The sequence below is a fragment of the Lytechinus variegatus genome, chromosome 17 (genome assembly GCF_018143015.1).
Source record: "Lytechinus variegatus isolate NC3 chromosome 17, Lvar_3.0, whole genome shotgun sequence".
Lineage (NCBI taxonomy): Eukaryota > Metazoa > Echinodermata > Echinoidea > Temnopleuroida > Toxopneustidae > Lytechinus > Lytechinus variegatus.
In genome coordinates this window covers 5,998,115-6,024,121 of record NC_054756.1, presented here as the reverse complement: position 1 = coordinate 6,024,121, position 26,007 = coordinate 5,998,115, and the positions used below count along the sequence as shown (strand labels likewise).

The 26,007-nt window shown below is 37.4% G+C and overlaps 1 protein-coding gene across 1 annotated transcript; it reads right to left on the bottom strand.

Annotated features, from left to right (window-relative positions):
• Positions 1–6,213: 6,213 nt before the first annotated feature.
• On the bottom strand, positions 6,214–25,429 carry LOC121431022. Its single transcript, XM_041628485.1, has 7 exons — positions 25,242–25,429; positions 12,355–12,744; positions 11,271–11,342; positions 10,510–10,772; positions 8,651–8,741; positions 7,641–7,746; positions 6,214–7,173 (listed from the first exon to the last, which is right to left on the bottom strand). The coding sequence occupies exons 1-7, from the start codon at positions 25,372–25,374 to the stop codon at positions 6,393–6,395; spliced, it is 1,836 nt and encodes a 611-aa protein (XP_041484419.1). The 5' UTR covers positions 25,375–25,429; the 3' UTR covers positions 6,214–6,392.
• Positions 25,430–26,007: the final 578 nt, after the last annotated feature.

Sequence of the window (26,007 nt, the reverse complement as noted above, 5' to 3'; positions counted from 1 at the left end):
GAACAAAGGCCAGAACGACTTGCCTCACTGCACTAGATTATTCAGGGAGATTTGCCGAGGACGACTAACAATTTCATGTAAAGCCAATGCAATCTTGGTCTCCACCAAAGACTACATGCTGGAGTGCACCTGTGTATTCTTTTGAGAAAATGAAAGAAGAATTTATATTCATTCGTTGTGCATGAGATACAAGTGTGTAAATGGATTAGCTCCCCATTTATTAACTACCAAATTTATTTTTAATGATGATGTATCAGTGCGTATAACACGAAGAACTAATAAATTAATGCTACGAGCCCCGAAATTCAAAACGCAGTATTACAAAAATACATTTATACCGGTAGGCATAGGTGAATGGAACTGTTTATCCCAAGACACTCGATCTGCACAATCATTAGCAATATTCAAACGTCTTCTGAATTCTTGAAAATAATCCCACACCATTTATATCTTAATTGTATCTTATTTGTAAAATTTGTTTCGCTTGTGTCAAATGTAATCATGTTGAATTTATGTTACAAGTAAGTCTGCAGAGTGTAATGGGGGGTGTGTGTGTGTGGGTTTGGTTGCTTCTGTGTGTTTGTGTGTTTCTGATGAGGATTTGGACTTTTAAAGGTTTATTTCTTGTATATTTTGCATATTATGTATTTTATAATTTGTATGTATGTTGATTAACAGGGCCCAATTGCAAACCAGCTTTTTATCTTTGTTAATGTTTTTTATCGTGTATAGCTGAATTGGTCACCCTGTATAAAGATGTGAAATAAATAAATAAATAAATAAATGACTCCATCCTTTCTACCTGCAACATCACGTTTTGCTCCTAAGAAAATTGCTCCTGTCTCGATAATCAGGGGCGGATCCAGGATTTTCCAAAGAGGGGGGGGGGGCACATTTTCCGAGGAAAAATATGACAGACAAACAAAAAAGTTTGGCAAGCAAAAAAAAAACCGGGTTATAACAAACACGTTGAGGGTATTTGTTGATTTACCATAATAACTTTAAAAGTTTATCAATCTGATCCATATAACTTGGACATAAGAGTAATGAAGTATCACTGAACATAGTCTGTGCGAGGTTTAGATCACATGACGAAGGTCGAATGTCACATAAGGTCAATGAACTTTGACCATGTTGGGGGTATTTGTTGATTTACATGTATGGATCTAGTTCATAAAACTTATTCATAACGGTATTCAGGTATTATTGAACATCCCTTGCGAGTTTCAGGTCACATGATCAAAGTCAAAGGTCATTTATGGTCTATGAACTTTGGCCATATGTTGGGGATTTTTGTTGCATTACCATCACAACTCTGAAAGTGTATTTTTCTAGTTCATCAAACTATAATAGTAACCAAGTATCACAGAACATCCTGTGCGGGTTTCAGGTCATATGGAGTGCTAATTCAGCACTTACGGTGCTTGTATAATGACCTGATGACTGCACTACGAGTGTTGATTTTCTAGTTCAAATTTAAACTAGAAAATCAGCACTCGTAGTGCAGTCACTATACAAGCTCCGTAAGTGCTAAATTAGCACTTCATTTTTTACAGTGTAGGGTTGTTTTTAAGTGCTTTTGAATGCTTGCAAATAAATCCATTTAATAGTTTCATTGTTGCAAACAAAAGAAAAAAGGGGAAAAGAAAGGAAAAAAGAAAAAGAAGGGAAAAGAGAGGAGAAAAGAAGGAAGACAAGCATAAGAGGAGGAAGATGAGTGAATAAAATACGATGAGGGGAAGACTTTGAAAATAATTTCTAACAAAATCTTTCATAATGGGATATAAATTTTTCGCTCGCGCTTCGCGCTCGCATTGCCTTTTAGGTGATATCTTGCTCAATATGGACCTTAAAGTTAAAATATCAAATTTTGAAGTCAATATACAAAACATATTTCAGCTGGGAAATTGAACTTTCATTATTCTGTTTTATTTACAAATTGATTTTTTAAAAAAATTTGATTTGTCAGGTACCTATTATTTTCCTGTATTTCATAAAGTTCTCAAAATATCCCTATTTAGGTCAAATTTTCAAAACGTATCAGCTAGCGCTGCACGCTCGCATTTTGATTAGTGAGTTATGTATATCTCAATATTAATTCTAAAACAAACTACTTAAAATCACCATTTGATGACAATTAATCATAAATTTCTGCTCGCGATTTGCGCTCGCATTGATAGATATTAAACTCATGCATCTTATGCATATTACAAAAGTGCTTTAAATGTCCAGTTTTCAGGCCATAATATTAATAGATTTCGCGCATTCATGCTTAGGAAGAGAAATAGGAAGATATTCATCATTTTCTTATGATGACATAATGTCCGTATAAAATATCCCAGTCCTATGTCATAAACTCAAAGTAACAATAATGAAAAATATCAGCTCTGTTTTAACTGTGATCCTTTTTCACCTCACAAGCAATACAGAGCTTAAAGTGACCCCTTTTCAGATCGGAATATCATATATTTTAGCTCGCTCATGATAAAAAAGGTATTTAGAATACCCAAATTCTAGGTAGAAATCTGAAACACACGTTTATTCAGATACGCAGCTTGTTCTCCATTTAAATAATTATCCAGTTTTAGATCACAATATAAAACAATTGTCTGCTCGCGCTTTTTGCTCGCATTATTAATGTATGAAAAGTGTCCAGAATTTTTCCGCTCGCGCTTCGCTCTTCAGTGCATCAGTACTGTTAAGTTTTTGTCTTATCCTTTCCGCGATTACAAAAAGTGCTTAAAATTTCCATTATTCAGGTAGAAATGTCAAAAATTTTCAGCTCGCACTTCGCGCTCGCAATATTTGAATGTTGAAATATGTAACGTCTTTCATGGCTAAGTTCAAGCAGTCCATAACAGGTACGTTTTCGATCAGCTCAAAACGTATATAAAAAATTTTCGCTCGCGCTCTGCGCTCGCATTAATAATGTAAAGAAGATCCCCACTTCCTCATCCTTTTCATGATTTATAAAACTTGAATAGTGTCTCGTTCAGTAGGTCTAAATCTCGAAATTTTTTGCTCACGCTTCGCGCTCGCACCAATCGTATAATTATATACCTATTCTGTTAAGTTACAAAAAAGTGCTTAGAATTTCCATTCCTTACGGGTAAAAATGTCAAAAATTTTCAGCTCGCGCTTCGCACTCGCATTGTTTGATTTTTTTTAAATATGTAGCGTCTTCATCATGGCTAACTGCAAGCAAGTCCTTAATTAAGAGTACCTTTTCCATCAGCTCATTTCTGCTTGCGCTTCACGTTCGTAATAATTATTCACTTGCATACACATCTTTTTTCAGGATAACAAACATTGCCCAGAATGTTCAAAACTTTAGGAAAAAGTACATAAGATTCCCACCCCCCAAAAAAAACAAATAGCTCGCGCTTCGCGCTCGCATTATATAAATAAGGATAACGGTGTTATATATGTTTATTCATAAGAATAAAAGCTAAGAAGTGACTATTAGGACTACCCATTTAAAGAAACCAAAAATCCCGGCAAATATCATATTTGAGTGGCCGATCGGGGAAAATATGGCTGAAAAAAAAATTCCGGGCCCCCCCTATTGGCGAAGGCTGGATCCGCCCCTGTTCATTAATCACTAAAAACAGTCCTAATTGAGTTCCTTTTCACGTTACTATGATAAAATTTTGGCTCGCGCTTCGCGCTCGCATTGTTTAGTTGGATACTTATCTTTTTCATGATTATAAAAACTGCTCAGAATCTTCAGTTCTAAGGACATAAAATATGAAACCATTTTATCTCGCGCTTCGCGCTCGCATTATACATTAAGACCATATGATATACCTTATCTTGTTTATAGCAATAAAAACTAACATATACTTAAAATTTCAGTCTTTAGTTACGTCTACCACCTGAAAAACCAACCAAAAAAATTATAGCGGCAAATCGAGAAAAATGTTGATGAAAATATTTTCGCCCCCCCCCCCTATTGGCGAAAGCTGACGTTCGTGAAGTTATCATTAATATTATTATCATCATCAACTTTATTATTATCATTCGCCAATATGTTAGCGATCACATGGCCAGATGACTCCTGTATTGAATCAGCCCACTGATTTTTAACAAATGTGCATCTAACGTTTGCGAACCCATTCGGTTTTCATTCGTTTTGAAGCAGTCCGCATTTTTTTTATTGCTCGTGCGATCGTTTGCTCATAATGTTATGCGGCACAAAATCGCAACTGTTGTAAGCAGTCACACCACCCATGTTTGAAAGGACAGCATTGTTTCGCCGTGAATGAACTTGGTTTAAAGGTCAAGTCCACCTAAAAAAATGTTGATTTGAATCAATAGAGAATAATCAGACAAGCACAATGCTGAAAATTTCATCAAAATCGGATGTAAAATAAGAAAGTTATGACAATTCAAAGTTTCGCCTATTTTTCAACAAAACAGTTATATGAACGAGCCAGTTACATCCATATGAGAGAGTCGATGATGTCACTCACTCACTATTTCTTTTGTTTTTTATTGTTTGAAATATACAATATTTCAATTTTTACGAATTTGACGATTAGGACCTCCTTGCCTGAAGCACAAAATGTTAAAATAATGGAATTCCACGTTCAGGGAGGAATGAAACTTCATTTCACATGACAATGACGAGAAAATCAAAATATTTAATATTTTAAACAATAAAAAACAAAATAAATAGTGAGTGAATGACATCATCGACTCTCTCATTTGGATGTAACTGGCTCGTTCATATAACTGTTTTTGTGAAATGAAGCGAAACTTTGAAATGTCATAACTTTCTTATTTTACATCCGATCTTGATGAAATTTTCAGTGTTATGCTTGTTGAATTTTTCTCTTCTTATTCAAATCAAGTTTTTGTTGGGGTGGACTTGTCCTTTAAGAAAGACCACGAGGAGTGGATGTAAGCTTGTCAAAAATACTGTTGAACTCAAATATCCTTTCATTACATTAGGTATGCTAAGTCCCGAGAGTCTAATTATCCGTGTATAATCTTAACATGCGATATTAGGTTTCAAGAAACGAACAGGATTTTTTTTTCGTACACAAAAGACTCCATAAACAAAAAGAATAAACTTTCGTCTTTCTTCCAAGTGCATTTGCAATCATTTATTCAGCTTTCAAACAAGTTATCTTACAAAACATTAAACTTACCAATAACAAGAACTAATTTTGAAAACATCTAATTATCTGCATCATCAATAATCATGAATGGAAGGGAAATAAATTAGCATATTTTCCTCCTTAATCAAGAATTCTGGAATATTCTCTGAGCGCAATGACAAAAAATATATATTTTACCTGATAATTGAAATCACTACTTTTACAATAATTTTCGAAAATTGAGGTTCAACGTTCGAACCTGGTTAAGTGGCCAAGGCACTATCGTCATACTATGAGCAGAACGAGAAACACCAAAAGAACTCTAAAAGGGCACTACAAGAAACTTGCGATCAATTGCAAGTCAATTTTTGGTCCTTAATCACTCAAATGTCTGGAATTAATTGCAAATTTATGATTAATTGCTGATCTACTCCTGGAAACAAGGAGTGTAATCTGATTTGCTACAACTAACGGCGATCTATCAGCTGTAATATTGAAACAGAATATTTGCAATCGATTGCAAATACTTTCTTGCAACACCCCCTAACGGTGTTTTCAAAACAACTATGCAGACGCTTTTTGTAACGTAGAGAACCTATCGTCAAATGCCCGTCATGACAATAATTAAACCTTTGTCGAAAATCCGTGAGCCGTACGTAACAGGAGTTTCGTCTGTGACTGTGGAAACGACGTATTTGCGATTTTCTTTTGGTCAGCTGTGAAACGTCGGACGAGAATGCTGTTCCTATCCACCGATCTTCGACAAAGACTTTATTGTAATTTGACTTGCATTTACATTTACTGCGTTGTAGGATTCATTCCACGTCGCTAAGCGAAAATTCCCTATTGTCAGTTGAGGTCGGTTATGAGTGTCTCTTAAATGCTTTTAAGTAGTGTTCGTATTATTATCAATATGATATACCAGTTTATGTTAACGTTAATTTCCATGAGAAATAGATGTCAATTTGAGAGCACCGAATTCTGTGAAAAGCTAAATCCATCCAATTAACCCAAATAGGCCTATACGACACTTTTGTAACTCACCAATTTGTAATTCCTTTACTTGATCATGTTGTTTAGATGAGGTAAATCAAAACATAGCAATCGCATGACTTTTATGGTCGTCCAACCTGATTCTAATATATCTTATGAATATAACAGTTTAATTGTTAAACGGTCAATAGTTTTCAAATGAAAAAAAAGAAAATAACGTTAAAACGTCTTTTACAGAGCCTAGCCGTAAATCAGCCTTTGATCAACATGTTACCAGAGGTTTGCCCCTAAACCATGTTAACAATCAGTATTTGCCTCGATAACAAAGTAGTCAGGAGGTGCAGGATGGTTGTCTATGGCAATGTCAAGCTTTCCATAGTTCTCCTCGCTGACATCCGGACCTTCAGAGGACACGTCTCTTGCTGCCTGACCCTGTCTCGATGCGTTGAATGGAATATCCTGACGCTTGAGATGCTGATAGAGATCCTGGTGAGCCAGGACAGGTTGTCCATTCTTGTCCTGCAGTTTTAAGGACTCGATCTCTTCTGACGATAGGATCTCCAGATATTCACACTCGCCTGGAGACGGTTTCGGTCGCTGGGTCTCCTTTTCAGAGACGCCCTTGTCCTCCGCGAAAGGTGGCGCTGTGTCTTTGCTGGACGTTGGCTCGTTGGTGCCATCTAAGTTCTCGTATCCCATGCCTCGGTTCTTACACCTGGACAACATTGGGGAACTTGGTACCGGCAACTTCTCCGTAGATCGGGACACCTTCTTGTTGGAATCGAGACTTCCGTCTTTAGGTAGTTCGAGAAGGTCGTAGGCATTTTTCCCGACTTCGCGGTTGTCTTTGGCGTTTGGAGATGGCGAATGACCCTTCTTGTCTTTCTTTTCGATCTCTTGATAGATGGTGTCTCCATCCTTCGGGGGAGGACTAAGAGGGAAGCTCGGGTAGTGATAAGTACCTTCATCAGGATCTTCAATGGTTCTGACGTTCCCGAGTTGAAATCCAGTGTTATCATGGCCTTTGTCGAGCGTTTGCTTAGAATTTCTTTCCTGTGACTTTTCTGCGTCTTGTGACCTATTTATTTGTTTAAAAAAGCAACGATACCGTTATTATATGATCTTTCGGCAATACATTATTTGCCACAATTAAGCTTGTAAAAACACACATACACTACAAGCTTAGTTGTCGCGACCCGTATCTTTAAAAGTAAATATTACAGACAGATTAACGTTATGTTTAATACATGCTTCGGTTTTTTTGTAAGGATTAGTAAACCAAAATTTGCCCCCCAAAATATACACATATTTAAAACCTGTCTTTATTTTAATAAGAACACTGTGACATTCTAAAATTTCAGCAAAAAGAAAACCGTTATTATGGTTATATGCACATCCTGGCCGGTATGCAAAGCTTGAAATGGCAAATAAGGGGACCGATGAGATCACCCACACACTATTTCTTTATATTTCATTCCGTGAAATATTAAATACTTCAATTTTCTTTTCATTGTATTGTAAAACAAAGTTTTTTTTTTCTCTTACCTCTTTCGGCGGAAGATAGCAATCATTAGAACGGAGACCACCACCAGACCAATGAAGACGGAGATTCCAGCAATGACAGGAAGCACTGATGAATCTGAAGATGGCTCTGAAAACAAAATCCCCGCGAGGGTAAAAAAAGGGGCTTAGCATCACCATGATCATATGCGACGGAAGCGGTGGATCAAGGGAGTAGTCGCCCCTCCTTGTAAAAACTCGGAAAGGGGCCCTTTTGGATTTACCATCCATTAACCATCAGTGGCGGACCGTGACCCAGAGGAGACAAAGCATTGGAGGGGCACAGCATTGTTCAGAAATAATTCAGTGCCCCTCCAATGCTTTGTCTCCTTCGGGTCACGGTCCGCCACTGTTAACCATACATCTAAACGTATAAAACAAATTAACCCAACTTGACCATGTTGACGGCGGGACTGATTTAAGTGAATAAATTTCAGTCATACTGGCAAAACCGAATCTATTATTTCTCATTATTTAAATATTTTTTAACACTTGCACACGTTGGTATAAATAATGCATAAAGCATTTCCATTTAATTGGTGCAAGATAAAAGGGCAATGTTGATGAATTGCCCTGGTGAAGGGCAGTGCCGGGAATCAAACACCGGACTTTCATAGTCCTGAAAGATATGATATAATCCCCCCCCCCCCCAAAAAAAAAAAAAACAGAACATCGGTTAGTTCGGATTCTGACTTTGAAACAGATAGCCGTGGGTTCGAATCCCAGCCGTGGCGTAATTTCTTTCAGCAAGAAATGTATCCACACTGTGCTGCACTCAACCCAGGTGAGGTGAATGGGACGAAATTCCTTGAATGCTTCGAGCGCCTAAAGGCAGCCCAGCTAAACATGCTAAAGCCGGGGTAATAGTAATAGCAGGGCCCGCTGGGAGAACAGTTGTCAGAACTGAAATGGCTGACCTGGGTAAATATACGTACATCATCATCATTATCATTATTATTATTATTCATAAGTGTAAAGGTAGAGCTTGATCTTACCTGGATCACCGATGCCCATGGAGATCTTGGCATCGTGTAAGTCGACGTCAGTGATAACGAGCCGTAAGCTCCCGTGGGCTGTGAATGTTATCTATCATAAAACAATGTGGGAATAAAAAATCTTTAGCAAGGGATTGTTCCCACTTCTCTGCTTGAACTATCATACGCACGCATGTGCGTTTACGTTCTGGGGGGCATTTCATGAACATTTTTGTCTGACAAGTTGTCAGATCTGACATCTGTCCTCGATTCTGATTGGCTGAGAATATGTTTTTAGGAATATATTTTTTTTCCCTAATGGAAGTTATTAGTTAGAAGGGAGATAACCATGGGGCCAACAAAGACTTTACATGCATATATCCGAAGAACAAACTGCAAAATGATTAAGGTGTGGGCAGTACTGGCGTACCTAGGATTTTCCAAGGGGGGGGGATTGGCGCAAAAAAGAAAAGGTCTTCAACAACAAGTAAAGCACATTTCATACCAGTAAACAAGAAAAAAAAGTAGTCATCCACAAGTAAAGAACATTTCGCACCTGGAAAAAAATAAGCAAAAAAAGGGTCTTCAAGTTCAAAGAAGGGGCCACTTGTGGCTCCGTCAGGGAACACTTTTGACTCGTCAGGGGGGGGGGACGTCCCTTGCATGGGTTGTGACTCGTCGGGGGGGGGGGGGCAGTCTGACCCCCTTACATACGATAGTGTGTGTTGGTCTGTTTCTTTGTTTGCTTTTTATTTTTATCATTATCATTTTTTTTTGGGGGGGGGCTTTATTACTCGTGAAATACAAAAGAGACGTATAAAAGTTTTTGGGAGGGGAAAAAATATAAAAATATACATAGAGAACGGGGAGTCGAAGTCAGATAAAGCTCTGAATGAAGGATAGAGGGAGAATATAATAGAATAGAATAGAATAAAGTGAAAGAGGGAGAGAGAGAGAGATAGAGAGAGAAAGAAAGGACTTCACTTTGGAAGTGGGTTGGAAAGGGATAGGTTAAAGGTCAATGTCGTGTACAGGATGAAGTTTTTAGTCATTTCTAATTTGATGATGACTCTCTTTGTTTCATTTTTAAAATCGATTTTATTTAGAATTGAATTTACCGATTGAGGGCGTATTGCCTTTTTGTCTGGTCCTGGGAAGCGTGTCGCTTGTCCATAGTTGTTGTTAAATTTCTTTAATATCGTAATACGAGCCCAATGACGTAAGTATGTTGTTAATTTTAAAGCTTATTAGTTATATTATCAGATAAGCCGAGTGGCGTGCTGAAATATTGTTCTTAAGTAATGAAATTATTGTGTCAAAATTATGTAGGCCGAGCGAATTTGTTCAAATGAAAACGCCGTATACGTTAATGCATGCATTATGTAATAGAAAGCGTACTCGGCGGTAGTTTCGTATGAAAGGCAGGCAACTTGAATTTGGCGCCTTCGAACACGTGATGTATGCATTGTCATAAACCATGTAAACATTAAGTATACCATGTATACAGAAACGCATTTATTGTCGTAGCTTATTTCATTTACCATGAAAGATGTTTTACAAAAAAAAACTAAATTTAGGGTACATTAATCAATACATGAAACTTACAGTATGCTAATACTTGATATGACCTTAAAACATATCAATGTTATTCTTGGTTGTTGAATAATGCAATTCAACGTTATTTGCCTGTTTGGAAATCTGTAGACATTATTTATTCAGTGTCATGACATGTTGTCAACTCAGCTTATACAAGTATTGTTTATTCTGTTATTAAATTGCAGATTGAACCAGTCTCATTGCGCACACATCAAGACTTCTAAGGTTTTGTTTAGTTTCGACGTAACACACGCCACAGCCAATGAAAACAAAAGGATGCATACCGACAAGTCATCGACGTTGCAGTCAACGACCAACTGGGTCACCCCATCTTCCGAAATCCCGAAATTTTTTCTTCCTGGGCACTCGACGGTGACCCTCCCCTCCTCATCCTTGGACTGGCCCCCGCTGGTACCCATGATGCCCTGGTAGTCGAACACGTAACCGAAGGAAGCGTATCCTTTCCCCGCAAGCTTGGTTCCTTTGGGTAAGTGAACTGTGAGCGCGCCCTCATCGGTGGTCGTGCTGCCCTTGTAAACGTAACCGTCTGGGATTGGAAAGGTATAAACAGCTGTCCTGTTTCATTAAAAGTTCCATGATAATAACATATCCACCATTCTATAACAAGTTTCTTGTAAGCAAAACAGATTGAATTAATGATTTCAATAGCTTCTGTATATTATTCCAAATTGTTATCATCTGAGCATTACAAGTTTATGGAACGGACTGTGTCACCAATGTATACATAGGGAGCGTTCATAAGGCATCTGCCAAGGTGTCTGGTGTTTTGTCAGACAGAGATGATTCAACCATCAGTAACCATAGTAACAGGTAGAGACCTGTGCTTCTCCACAGTCATCAAAAGCCATGAAAAGTTGGCAGATTGGTGGTGGTGGTGGTGATGGTAATGATGATGACAATAGTCATTAAATGGTTCAGGTAAAGGTAATGATGAAGATGGTGACAACAACGTTGCAAAAAAAAGCTCCCAATACGCTGGTATATTTATGGTGATGGTGTTTCTGTGTTAAAAAATCTGGTTTACCTGATTTTCGTTTCCAGTGTGAAGTAGATTCCATATCACAGGATGTAGTACTTAGTTTGCAACGGAATATCTCTGTTGTAGAATATCAGAAAACAAAAAATTAAGTAATAATGATAGTAAAATATGACCTGAGTGCCCGCCTCAGTGTAAAAAGCAACAAAGAGAGAATGAGGAAAGGCGAGTGGGAGTGGATTATACGTTTGTTTGCGTGACCCTTATCATTTTTCATAGCCACTTGTGAATTTCACCCTAATTGTACATAACTGTGCGCTTCGCGCAATATGTTTAGACAAAGGCATAATGATGAATGAACTCGAATGAAGAAGGTATGTTGTGTATTTTAACGGCCAATAGAGATCATCTTCGCTCTTCTCTCGTTTGCTTGCCTTTTCTTTTCATGAAAGAGAGGAGGAGAGAACACATCTTTTTCATCGTCATACATAACTTTGCATTGGGACGAATTAATGCTGTTGGGAGTTGCTTTTGATAAAAATGAGATGCAGCCCATAATATCAGATCAAAATAGAAGGCATTAAACTGTCTTCAAAGGAGAGATATGACCAAGATTTGCCTTAGAGCACCCACCAGGCAGATCGATTGGGTGACCCTGCATAGCGGTATTACCATGCGACTTAAGGCGAAAATGCATGTAGGAAAAATCCAGCGAAATATTAAATGAAAATCTATCAAATTTCTGTGGAAGAATGAACTAACGGTATGATGTTGTCCTTGTTGTGGAATGGTATACATCTTGAAAATGAAATGGTCACTTGTGATGAAATAAACTGGCAATTAGCAGCATGTGCTTAATTAAGTTTGACTTCGAATCCGGGAGCCCGTAACAAAATGCTTAGCATTGGTCGCGGAACATTTTTCTACGATTGATTGCAATTACTACGACGTCCACTCAATCGTGAAAATCAAGGGTACGATTTATCGCTAACCTGTGTGTTACGGGACCCAGGACAACATTAGTATGCACCACTGCGTTTAAAAACCAACTAAATTTACCAAGAGAGTGTAAAAATGATAAATCCTTTTCTTTTTAATTTACCACCTGAACCACCATATGCAGAAATCATACCTTGGACTGTGCATGCTGTAAACTTCATTCTGAACGAGGGTATACTCGGGAGCTCGGCAATAATCGGCATATCCATTTCCATCCTCATCGAGTGCGTTCCGGAGAGGAAGATCCCCGATTTGATCACCTGAGTGTTGTATTCGGGAAAGATCGGAAAAACATTTCCTTCGTGCCGGATCGCAACCTGGTTCGGATTCTGGTCTTCGAATTTGAGGTCGGTCTTCGGCCAGTTGATTTCCTCGATGACGAAGGCGATTCGCTTTTGTTGGTTTGATGCCGTAATCGTCCATCGTACCTCATCGAGGGTGCCGATCACGGATTCAAAGCTCCCTGGGAAACTGACCTCTTGTGACTCACCGTTTTGGAGTTGTGTTTTACACCGACGGCTGGCTACAATTGAGGATTGAAAACATTAATCATTAATAAAATATTCTTCAGCATAATTTTCCACTTCATCTTGTTCTTATTTGCATAAAACTCCTCCAATTTCATTCGCTTCAATTCATTGTTTATTACATAGAGAAAGAAATAACATGGACAGAAACATCCTATATTCATATCAATAAGCCCGGGGGGATTAGATTTGGTTTGGACAGTGGTGTGCGGCTAAAGGTTCAGAACCCATACCTATATTTACGGGTCTTTATTAGAATAAAAAAAAAAATTGAACAAGAAGAAAAAAAAGAATATCATTCAAGAGTGGAGAATATAGGCCCACGTTTAAGGCCAGTATCTACAAATTGGGGCCTTGGACCCATCTTTAAGGCCAGTATCTAAAAATTGGGGCCACACTTAGGGATTTTCCAGCATAAAACCATGCCCAATGTTTAGGAATTTCTTACAAAAAAGCGACCCATTCCAGCGGCACATCCCCATACGCCTGATTTCGTGAGTACCCCCCCCGGTCAATGAGTATGTAATTTCGATTTTTATGCGTATCTAATTAGATATTCATCATGAGATCATCAGCACCTATGAACCTTGTCTAACAGACAACATTCCGACTTTATAGTTTGCACTGTCAATCAAACGGCAGTTATAAATGAGCAGACATAATGGTGGAGTTGACATGGTTGAAGGTGAACTAGACTACAGTTTTGCCAAACAGACAGTCGATTTGAATCAATACAGAGCAATATAATCGGAATTTGATGCAAAATTAGTATCTTATTAACACTCTTAAAGAGGTTGGGCAAAAAAGGCACAATTTCCAACCATCACTGTGCAACATACTGTCCACACAACTATTGGTTAAAATCTGTCCATATTGGGAAATAAGTTTGCTCAAATTTAATTGAAATTGCCCAGAATATATCTTTTTACCATTATACATTACACAACACATTGATAGTATGTTGCCCAACATTTTAGGTGTGTATGTGCACTATGGGAGATGTCGTGAATATAGCCTACTGAGGATATTGATACAAGTTTTATTCAAAATAAGACAATAATCGCATGCACAACATGAGGATCCAATATACAAATTAAAGATCCGATGACGACATAGACTTATTGTTTTTCTTTGAAAATGAAATACCAAAATATAATTACGAAAATATAAAATAAATTACGAGTGCAGTCGAGCCTTAATAGCCTTGAATAGTGCCCGTGTAATGCACGTCGTGGTTTATGAAGTTATTGCAAAATTCTTGAATTCTTTACATTTCTATTTTTTGCACGTTTACCCGAATTCGATGAAATGTTTAGTTCTTTGCTTGTTTTCATCTGTTCCCCATTACTTTTCTGCCAGGTGGGCTGAGCCTTAAAGGAATGATTGACGCAATAAGTTACTGTCATTCTGTTTTAATTGAATATTGTAAGGGGACGGCCCCCTTCTCCCCCAGTATCTACATCACATTCCCCTTATAGCCAAAGAGGCTCATAACAATTATAGTTCATGACTAATTTGATACAAGGGGTGTCTGAGGCCGAGTTCACATTTCATTTTATTCCTGGTAATTTCGATAGCTTGAAAACTGCCAAGATGTTGAAACGCTACACGAACGTAAAGGCAAATAGTTCCAAAAGAGCAATAGAGCAAAAAACAAATAATAAAAGAGTATGATCCTAAGGAAAGATATTGTTTATAGAAATGAAAACAGAAGTAGTTTTGATATAAACTAAAACCTCCTATGTGCAGAGTCGGCATATTAAAACGAAGTAATCGATTTCATGTGCACTGAATTCTAGCTCTATGTCATGATAATGACATTTTATATAATATGTATTGTCGTTCTGTTTCAATTAGATATTGTAAGTATAGTAAAGGGGACGGCCCCTTTCTCCCCAAGAATATATGACAATATTCTTGTACTTGTTTTGTTAAATATTCTGCAATTGAGCCTTTGGCTGTGATTGATTTTTCAATAAACCATTACCATTAGCATGATTAACAAAAATGTTTTTTAGGAGTCAGAGAGAGAGCTAATGCTGGCACTTTCACCATTGACTTACTTCTGTTAGGCCTACATGATATACTTATTTATGATTTTTTTTAATTATTTGTTTATAAGCCTTTATAAGGGCCCTATTATAACAGATCCGTTTTCACGTTTAGATACAACCCGGTTAAAAAAATAATCCGTGGATCTTGCAATATGAAACCGAAACAGCCTTTTTTGTAATTTTGAAACCCAAATATCTGTTGTTGTGTTTTATATATATTTGATAGTCACTGAGAAACGTCAGATTTTTTTTCATACGAATGAGGAAACCTTAGAATAATCTGATTAATGAATCAGTAAATACACACATGTAAGTTTTTTTTATACAATGGAATGAGGAAACCATGGAATAGTCTGAGTAAGGAATCAGTAAATGCACCCAGTGCCCACAGCTTTAAAAATGGACTGAATAAGTACTGGAGATGTGAACCAGTGAAGTTCAAGTGTGACGCTGACCCACCAGGACATGATCCGGCCAACCTAAACAGGAGACAGAATTTGCCGGGGGGGAGGGGTCAAATGTATTGCTGTACACACGCGTGGCCAAATTATTTCCAAAACACCCCGGCCCTAAACGAGTTTATCTCTGTGTGCAAAATAATCCCTAAACAAGTTTTTTTCGCGGGCTGTAATTACACATTTTGGCCCCTTAACAGGTAGTCGCCAGAATATGACCCCGGGAAAAAAGCTTGGAGAAAAGAAGATACCCTAAATACGTTTGACCCTGCGATTGGCCATTGGCCAGTTTGACCAACACTTTATGTGGTCTATCATTGACTGTGCGTTATAAATGACTAGTATTAAAATAATCATACATTTTAAGGTAACCATCAATAGTACAAAAATGAATTAGCATGTACGTTTATTCACAGAAAGAAACTAAAATGTTTTTGAGAAGAAAGTACTTATTTTGTTATTTGAAAACATAGCTAGTGTGGTATGAATGTATTGAGTGGTGGATTAATGTTGTTTTTTATTCCAGTGGGCCTTTATTACAAGAATATGCAACTCAGAATGTTCCATTATGCTGGCCAGATGTGAGTAGTTGAGGACATGAGATGGCGCTATTTTATGAGGCTAATTGTTCGTTTCTTTTATAAGTAAGTAATGAAAGTTTAAGCAGTAACAAATGAGCTCAAGTTATGCCAAATAGTGAGGAGGGGGGGGGGGGTTCATGGAAAAATATTTTCACTGATAAGTTCATTTGATCGAAGCGGATGAAATTATTTCAGTAGCTGAAATCATATTTGCTTGAAATGATAGCTTGCCGGGTTTAATCAAATTTATGCAAGTTGTTTAACTTTGTCTGCAGAATCGGTGACCATTTTTGCTAAGTAAGAACACAGCCATTGATATCATATCATGGAAACATTCATCATACATTATGCATTTCCTGGCCTGGGGATGGGAGCGGGGGAAGATTTGTTTTTAAATCTCACTTGATCTTTCAGTGATCTTAACAATGGTGATCATGCACGCTCTATTGAGAACAATACTGAGTGTTGAAATATGTCGTTATTAAAACAGCAATGGAGGATGGGTGGATGGATGGATGGGTCGATGCATAGATGGATGGGTGGATGGATGGTTGGATGGATGGATGGGTGGGTAGATGGATGGATGGACGGAAGGACTGACGGATGGATGGATGGGTTGATGGATGGGTGGGTGGATGGATGGGTGGATGGACGGACGGACGGACGGATGGATGGATGGATGGATGGACGGACGGACGGATGAATGGATGGGTTGACGGATGGGTGGGTGGATGGATGAATGGATGAATGGATGGATGGATTGATGGATGGGTGGATGGACGGATGGATGGGTGGATCGATAGATGGATGGATGGATGTATGGATAGATGAATGGAGGGATGGATAGATAGATGGATGGATGGATGGATGGAAGGGTGGGTGGAAGGAAGGTTGGATGGATGGATGGATAGATAGATGATGGATGGATGGATGGGTGGATGGATGGATGGGTGGATGGATGGGTGGATGCATAGATGGATGGGTGGATGGATTGATGGATGGATGGAAGGGTGGATAGATGGATGGATGGATGGATAGATGGATGGGTGGGTGGGTGGATGGATGGATGGATGGATGGACGGACGGATGGATGGATGGATGGGTGGGTGGGTGGATGGATTGGATAGATGGATGGATGGATGGATGGATAGATGGATGGATGGGTGGATGGATGGAAGGGTGGGTGGATTGATGGATGGATGGACGGATGGATGGATAAGTGGATGGATGGGTGAATGGATGCGTGGATGAACGGATGGATGGGTCACTGTGATGAATGGATGAATGATTGCTTTATTGATTGATTGATTTGATTGATTGATTAATTGATTGATGTTTAGATTGAATTAATTAAACTAAATAATATTATGTGAAAATCTCTCACAAAATTAGATGTTTGTAATAAAAAATGTCGATTTTTTTTGGCTTCTTCGCTCGCTCGCAACTTTTTAACGATTAATTCTGCCTGATAAGCAATATCTAGCCCCCATCAGATTTTTTTGACTCATTACGCCACTTGGGATAAAGGTATAAACGCATCTGCAATGGATCGATGAATGAATGAATGAGTGAGTGAGTGAGTGAATGAATGAATGAATGGATGAATGAATGAATGAACGTACGAATGAAAGAATGAACGAATGAATGAACGAATGAACCCAATGAATGAACGAATGAATGAATATATGAATTAATTAATAAAGTAGATCAGTAATGATTCAATCCATAATACATGAATCAATACATCATGAATGAATGATGGAGGTATAAGAATTGATAGCTGATGAATTTATGAATAAATGATTGAACATGTGAAATGGATGTATGAATAAATCAATGAATGAAATGTTACGAGTATGAATTTAAACATAATTGAATGAATGATTAAGCACAGACATAACTACAGCGAAGTTAGTAGGAATAAATCACGTCAAATGAAAAAAAAAAGAATATAAGTTTGAATGAATAAATGGAAGAATGAATAATTGAGTCATTTATTCGAATGGAATAATGAATTATTCATTTAATTATTGAGTCAATTAATTTGGTGAGTTGCCATCTATTCAGTAATCATTGATAGACGATTTATTGATGTATATTTAATGAAAACATCTAAAGAAGAAAAAAACAATATCATAAGTGAATAGATTACTGCAAGAATAATGAATATGCAAATTAATTGATGAAAAAAATGATAGATGAATAGATCGACAAATGAGCGGAAAAATAATGAATAAATATTAATAGATGAAGGATTGCATGAGTTAAGGAATCAACTCTTACTGAACAAACAAATAAAAAGCTACATGAATGGCGAAACGAACACTGCAAGAAATGCAATAATTTAGGCCAAATTCCAAAATCCAAAATTCGAAGTTGTCATAGTCTCTATCCCATCTTTTATGAGTGTATGTATAGATTTAGACAGGTGATGTATTTAGTTACATTTAACCCATCAATCAATTCTGTATACAACAATCATGGCTAGAAAATAGATGTAGGTGTAAGTGGTCAAGAGAGAGAGAGAGAAAAAAAATATTTTATGATGGAAGGCAGGGATCGGGGGATATGTGATATTTATATCTGTTCATTCTGAAACCCTAAAGCAGACCACTCTGGCATGAACGGGACAAATAATCTTTTGAAAGAAAACCTATATAGCAATAACTTACTAAATAGATAACGAAATAAATTAAAAATGCATAAATAAATAAATAAATGAATAAATAAATAAATAAATAAATGAATGAATAAATAAATAAATAAATAAATAAATAAATAAATATTTGATTGATTGGGTCGGTTATCCGTTTTTTTCATAGCTATGTCTACATAAAATAGCTCCATTAGCATGATTAGTGTTACAACGCTGACAATGATGGAAAATCGTTAAAAAGAAAAAAATAATCTTGCACCAAGGAGAGACTTTATATGTTATCAAACAATTATTTCAGAACGGGACGTTCACAATGATAATGATCAGCCCCTAATACAGCTAGTTCCGATCGAGATTTCAATCAGCAAATCCTTTATAGCGCCACAAGTCACGGGTTTAAATGCATGGAGTTAAACACGAAGTGTTAATCTACATTAGAACAGGAAAAGATGTGTAGAACATATTTCGACAAAAATCATTCACTTTAAAAACTACGAAAATGAAATCAAAGCAGCGTTGTTGAATTCGAGTCATTGTTTTGGGGGCTAATTATTGTTCAGTTATGTTTAACTCATATACCCCACGTCTCAGCCTTTTTAGGGGAAAATCTATGTACTATATACAGTATATGTCCAAGTTCCAGTAACGTTTAGATGCACAAGATAAAAAAAAAACATAAATCATATATTTCAATGATTATGTTGTTAATATTTGATTTTGCGAAATAATCACATTTTACGTTATCCCACCATTTAATCATATAGCTGATGAAAACACCTACATATTAAAGTTACTTTCTAAATATAACAAGATAAATTGATAAGCAGTCAAATATACACGAATGTTAATGTTATATTTTCTTAATATTAATTCACTTTTCACGATAATCAAATTACGAAACGGTATTTTTATCCATCGTCACACGATCTCCTTATTAGTTTTTGCTACATTGCCTCTTCTGAAATCAAAGCAAAATTATGTATAAATATATCATTAAAATGATCATATTTCATAATGAAAACTACGAATGAATAATTTTCATAAATGTATGATATGATGCATATTCTAAAATTAAACTTTCAGGGTGGGGGTGGTTGAGTTTTGGACGGACAAAAAGCGAAGTAGGCCTAAAATTACCCACTCCCCTTTTTATCTGCCCCCCCTCCCCCTCTGGCCTTCTCTTCCCCTCACGTGTATCAAATGACAATGTATACGAAGACTCTGATGAGAATAACCGGAAATGACAAAAATAGAGCCATTGGGATGATATTGCGATTTTATGAACAGATAACGGTTTTTGTTAAACGTGTTCGCATTGTTCTTTGACAAACCCTGAAATGTGTCTGATATATATCATGTGAAGCTGATAATCTGATTTTTGTTTTTCTGGGGAGGGGTCATATTTTGAATGTTAACGTAGAGTGCACTCGTGATTTTGGGGGGTAAATTTTGTAGGTTAAGTGGGCAACACATTGTACGTGTTACCCTCCCCCCCCCCCCCCCGGAGTAGTTTCTGCCTATATAACGATCAAGATCAACCCATTTGAGCTCAGCTAACTTCAAGTTGGTCATCTTCTTACCAACTGACTGACAAAATTTACAGAAAGTAACTGTAACAAAACTGCCATTGGGGACATAGAGCCCGAAATGTTTTACGACCAAGGAAGGGGGCGGGTAAAGGAAAGAAAGGGAATGGGAAAAGGGTTGCTTATGATATCATTTTCTGAATATGTTAAAACCTGTTAGAAAATTATATTCTAGTATTAAAAAGGTTATTAAAAAAATCGCTATGCCAGGTCTGGCCCCCTTAAAAATGTTGACTCATTATAGTCCTACGTCACTTCTGGGCAAACCTGGGTGAAACACAGCTGCTGCAATGGGATCGTTCATCATTGGTCACTGGTTGGTCACTGAGAAACAACAAATGTTTACCAATTTTCGATTAACCAACATTAGGTAACTCAAGTGACCAACGCTTATCAATAAAATAGTCATGATACTTGATATAAACCATACACTATAAAAAATGTTTCAAATTACACGCACGTTGTTTATGCCCTTTAACTATTGTTCAAAGTTTTAAACAAGTTGTCTAAAAAAGTTTAAACAATTTCAAACAAGTTTTAAAAATTCGAACAACTTATTTTACCATGAACGGCCTATATCAAGGTAAGGGTCGGTTAAAAGTTAGAAGACTGATCAGTTGTGAATGTTCGAATAGAATAGTTTTAAATTGAGCATTACTTATCATTTGAATTGGAGCCGTTGATTACAATATTCTTCCTAAATGGCATGAAAAACTTACAATGGCTGCGGCTTCCCGAAAGACTTTCCCGTTAAACATATATAAATAACGTTTTGTAAAAAAAATGTAATTTAAAGATCATACCACACAGGAAAAACGCTGCTTACTATATGAACATTACAGTAGTTCTTTTTAAACTGTCTAAACAAGTAATTCTCAATAAATCAAGCATGTTTTTTTTAACAACTACCTTAAGATTCAAAGAGATTATTCGATATTATCAACCCCTCAGAATGAATTTGAAGTGAAAACATTCTAAAGGTACAAAATACTTGGTCACTCGATAGCTCCCAGACAAAACAAAGGTGTTTTTAATGAAACTTAACAGACCCTGAAAGACACCGCGTTAAGCGTTAATTAGGTGATTCCCGGATGTAGCCCCACGTGCCAGGCAGTAAGTAATTATTTCTCCAATGAAATTATCCCATTACGCTTTGAAGTTACATAATCTTGTCTCGTACTATGTAAAATTATCCCATAAACAATTCGAGAGCTCCTCCCTTTCTTCATAAATTAGGAGAAGTAATGATGTACATGTTTCTGTATTTTTTTTCATCGTGACATTTTTTTTTTCATTTGTTTTGTTTTTTGTATTTCTTGTCTGTTGCTTAAGCCATAGGTCCATGCATAAACGTTCCCCATTTCTGTTTAAAATTATGAAATATCATTTTGTCTACGCTCTTTTAAAACATCCTTGCATATCAGAAGTTGAATATATGAGAATTATTCGGATTAATTATCATTTGACTGTGTTGTGTTTTATGATTTCTCCAAAACCAGTAATTGAAAAACCGATGTCAGTAAAATGCTAGTCTGCAGGCACAGATACTAGGCTTGGTTTTCGAAATTCGCATAGTGCCTAGAGTAGAGTCTGAAGTAGTGAGACTAGATTCACTTTGTACTGTGGCTGTCTCTACCAAGGGCAGACAGAGCATTTGGCTTTTACTCTAGACATATATTATTGGTTAAGGCGACCGCACACCTTACGATTGGTCTGCGACTCCATTTTATAATAAAACGTAGTAGAATTTGATGCTATATAATATTGAGACTTGGAATATCTTACTGTGTAATGTTCGAAATCATCGTACGAATACATATGCTCAATTCTGTGGCTATGCTACCATCCTTTCTTAGAATAAAAGCAAATTTAATATCTAGTCGCAATGACGTCATAGCAGTCGTACGATTGGCTACGATTTGAAACTAATTTGGCCTTTACTCCAAAATAAAGGCTTACAATCTTACAAAATGGTTTATATTAGCATTCTTTCAATTAATTTCAACCTCAAGTAAAATGATATGCTCCATTCACATTTTCAGAAAATGACCAAAATGCGATTTGTTCCAAAATTGGATCGCGAACAGTCGTATTAAGGTGTGCGGTGGCCTTTAGAGAAGGGAAATTGAACTCCTTGGCTAGTGTCAAATGTGAGTCTGCGCTTGGAGACTAAGCAAATGCTATGATTGAAAACACGTTTCTTGTATCAATTCATTATGTGTGTGGTTCATAGGCACGTGAAATTGCGGTAGCAGAGACGAAGCACACACCAAGTACTATTTTTACAGATGAATATTAGAGAGATGAGTGAGAAGCAGGGGCCGCGGAACGGTTTTCAAATGGGGGGGGGGGGGGTTGACCATGTAAAAAAAATCACAATCATATGGTAATTTTTACGTTTTTTGTACACTGTTTTGGAAGAAAGGGGGGTGCTGAAGCCCCCAGCCCCCCCCCCCCCCCGCTTTCGGGCCCTTGGGAATAAAAAACCCAAATAATTTGCTTGGATTAGGATGGGGGCATGGGAATTTGGGGCTAATAATGGACGATCGCACCCACAGAAATTAGGCAAAAAGTAGGAAAAGATCCAAGGTTGCATCCCCCCCTCGCCTGGGCACAGTACTTTAAAATTTGAACTTTATGCAATTGCAGGTAGTCGTAATCATGCAAAACCACACTAGGAGCTGTTGGAAACAGATTCTCAAACACAAATAATGCACATCAACCCCCCCCCCCCCTCCCGCCCCCACCTAAAAAATCAATAAAAAAGAAACATGTTTACTACTATCTTTTACACAAACTACAACCTTTCAAATTAAAAATAAATCACGAAAACTCATTAGGGGGTGGGCAGAAATTGGTATATTTCATGCAACTGATACTGATATATTCAGCGATTCAGAGGGTCGTGTGGTCCAGTGGTTAGAGCACTGGATTCATAATCGGAGGGTTGTGAGTTCGAATCCCAACTATGCCATTGTCGCCACTTTGATAAAAAGGCCCGAGAGTGATATCTGTCGTCTGTAACGTCCGCCTATAATATGACTGCTTAACCTAGACATGCTAGACGTAAAATGTTTCCTAGGTAATTGGTTATATACCAGCTTAACGTTAACCAGCAAAATGCTGTCCTGCCGAGTTCCTACGGGATTTACCATAAACAGAAACATAACAGAAATGATTGGGTTAACAGGCGGAAAACTTTTACACAGGAGGCCTCCTATTAATTTAAACAAGGGCCCGCAATGTTATGCATAAAAGTTTACGGAGGCCTGATATGTATAAGAGTAGAGAAAGAACGTATAGTTATTACTGCCTTGTCTGAAAAGAAGGAATAAATGATATACAATAAGAAAATATCAAATTAACAATTAAAAAGACAATTTTACAGTAAAATGAAGATTATAAGATTCATGTATAACAATGGGCGAATTAGGTAAAGAAATCTATATAATCTTATAGACTTTGGCTATCTAGTATATGAATAGAATACAGTAAATAAAGTCATGATCAGTCATCGAAGACAATGCCAACTGTTTTAGCTCTCTATTTCAAACAGCTGTTTTAGTCTTATTGACCCCCCCCCCCCTTCCCCCTTGGAAACATGACGCCCAAGACGGATTGCTATCTTGGACATACATGACATATATAGTGTGATATCTCGGGTAGGCCTGTGTAGCTAAACATCCTGCCATATACATGATATAGGCCTACTGCCGAGTAATGATACTTGTCAAAACGAATTAATTCGTTTGTCTTTATTTTTCCCCTTTTTTGTTTGTTTTACTTACCTTTTTAAATGTATTCTTCGGCTATAGACGTTCAGCATACGAATACAGGCAAATGACAGTAATATGGCTGGGACCATTTTAAACATTCAACATAATGTGATGAAAGCTGTATTCTCTGCATGACACTGGGACTTTGCATTTCACCCCCCCCCCCCATGAATGAAAACACTGGCGGCATCACCCCCTTGTTATTTTCTCCAATTTGGAAAAAAAGAGGAAAAGATAGGATTAAAAAACGAAAGTAAGGAAGACGAATATAATAATGTAAAAAAAGATAACCCCACAATGCCCCTATAATTCAAGCGAGAGAGTATGTTGCGTCACCATAAGGGGTCTTCTTAATTCAATTCAATTCTTTATTTCATTTCCATTCAAAACATAATACAAAGTAATATAAAGTAATACAAATCACGTACAATTTTACAGAAGGGCATTCTTCGTTAAAAAAACACAGTATAATATAGAGCATAAATGGAAATGAGGGAGGTCCACTGGGCAAAGCTTGTAAAGTGTGGATCCTTCTTGGAAATCAAGAAAATAGTCAACTTTAAATTACAGGAAAGAAAAAAGAAAAGGAACAAAAGAAATCATATCAATGTAAACATAATAACTGAACAAATGCAAAGTTTATTCACACAAAGAATAAGCTTACCCAACAAAAACGAAAAACACACACACATAGGAATGCTGAGTTAGCACGGAGTGGATCTGCGATCCTGGCCCAAATTTTCTTATTTTTGTATTATCAAGCAAATGGTTTGTCTGTTCAAGGTCAGAATTATTTCTTGATTCAAATAAAATGTAGACAATGTAGTGTACCAAGTCGTAATTCCAGGGGGTGCTCTCTTTAGTGTATAACATACGCAAACATGCACCCAGATTAATAATGGAGGGAGGGCGCTTCAGCATCGCCTGCTTCTCCGGGTCATGTCGGGTACCATTCTAACACAGATATGGAGAGCGACGATCGTGGATACCAAAAGGACGCTAGCGCCAGATGGGATTCGAAACCTCGACCCTTGGTTTAAGAGTCAACCGACTGAACTATACCACGATATCTCCAAAAGTTACTTTTTACTTGTTACTTGTCGCAATAATCCAAAACGCAGCTCCTTGGAAGACAAAAGTACTAGCACCAAACGAGATTTTGTATATTTATTACAAGTATCATTAATTTAAACAATATGGTTCAACAAAACAAAATAATGTATGAATATTCGTTATGAAAACAAATTATTCTTCATTTTCAAGGATTGACTATGGAAAACAATACAACAATCTATAGACCCCTGCATTCGTTCAGGGGAAAAAAACCCACAACAACAATAGCGAAACAAAAATGAAAATATTTTATATAAGCCTACTTTACATACCACACGAAACTTGGGTCCGAACGGTTTCAAACGCTGAGATGACAATAGCAGTTTGAAGGAGGAATTTGACTATTTCCCGCATATTTAGATGAAAGGCCATGACAGAAAATGAGTTTCCCGAAACATATCTCATGTCATCTTATCATGATGTGCATATTCCGAGTGGTCCGCAATTCGTGTGTTCCCGCGCGTAAACCATGTAATACGCGCGCTGTGCCATGTCGAAGACTGCAGCTCTTAGTTCACGGACTGTTTCATTTTGAGATAATTGGAAGTCTGTCTTTTCCCTTTCTTCGTCAAATTTGGATAATTTCCATCTTCCTGAGAAAAGTCATTATTTTGTCGGAAGTGTTCCGGAGTGACCATGCCATCTCATCAGGTGCAGCTCGTGAGGGGGGTGGAATCAGGGGTTCATGTCCCCCCCACACCCTTTAACCACCCCCCCCCCCCAAAGAAGGAGCAAATAGCATGCATGCCCATTTTCTAAGAATGTTCCTTCACTACCACTCTGAAGTATTAAGGTCCATAATTTGCTTGCTCTTTTGCTAATTGCTTTGAAAAATATAGCGGGGGAAATACGAATTAGTCGCCACCCCCACCCCCCCCCACCTCTTCATTTATGAATGCCTGGATCTACCCTGCCTGACAGGGCGTATCAAGTTCAATCGTGAACTGATCCTTGGTTTTGAGGGCCAATAATTTCAATCATTTGGATAGAGCATGAAAGTGTCAACTCTGAATTAAATTATATTAACTTCTATTGAAT

Coding starts and splice junctions, on each gene's coding strand:
- LOC121431022 (XM_041628485.1), bottom strand. CDS start 25,374: ATGAGATATGTTTCGGGAAACTCATTTTCTGTCATGGCCTTTCATCTA. Junction 10,773..11,270: donor ACACTGGAAACGAAAATCAG/GTAAACCAGATT, acceptor TTCCAATCCCAG/ACGGTTACGTTTACAAGGGC. Junction 7,174..7,640: donor GCTATCTTCCGCCGAAAGAG/GTAAGAGAAAAA, acceptor ACAAATAAATAG/GTCACAAGACGCAGAAAAGT.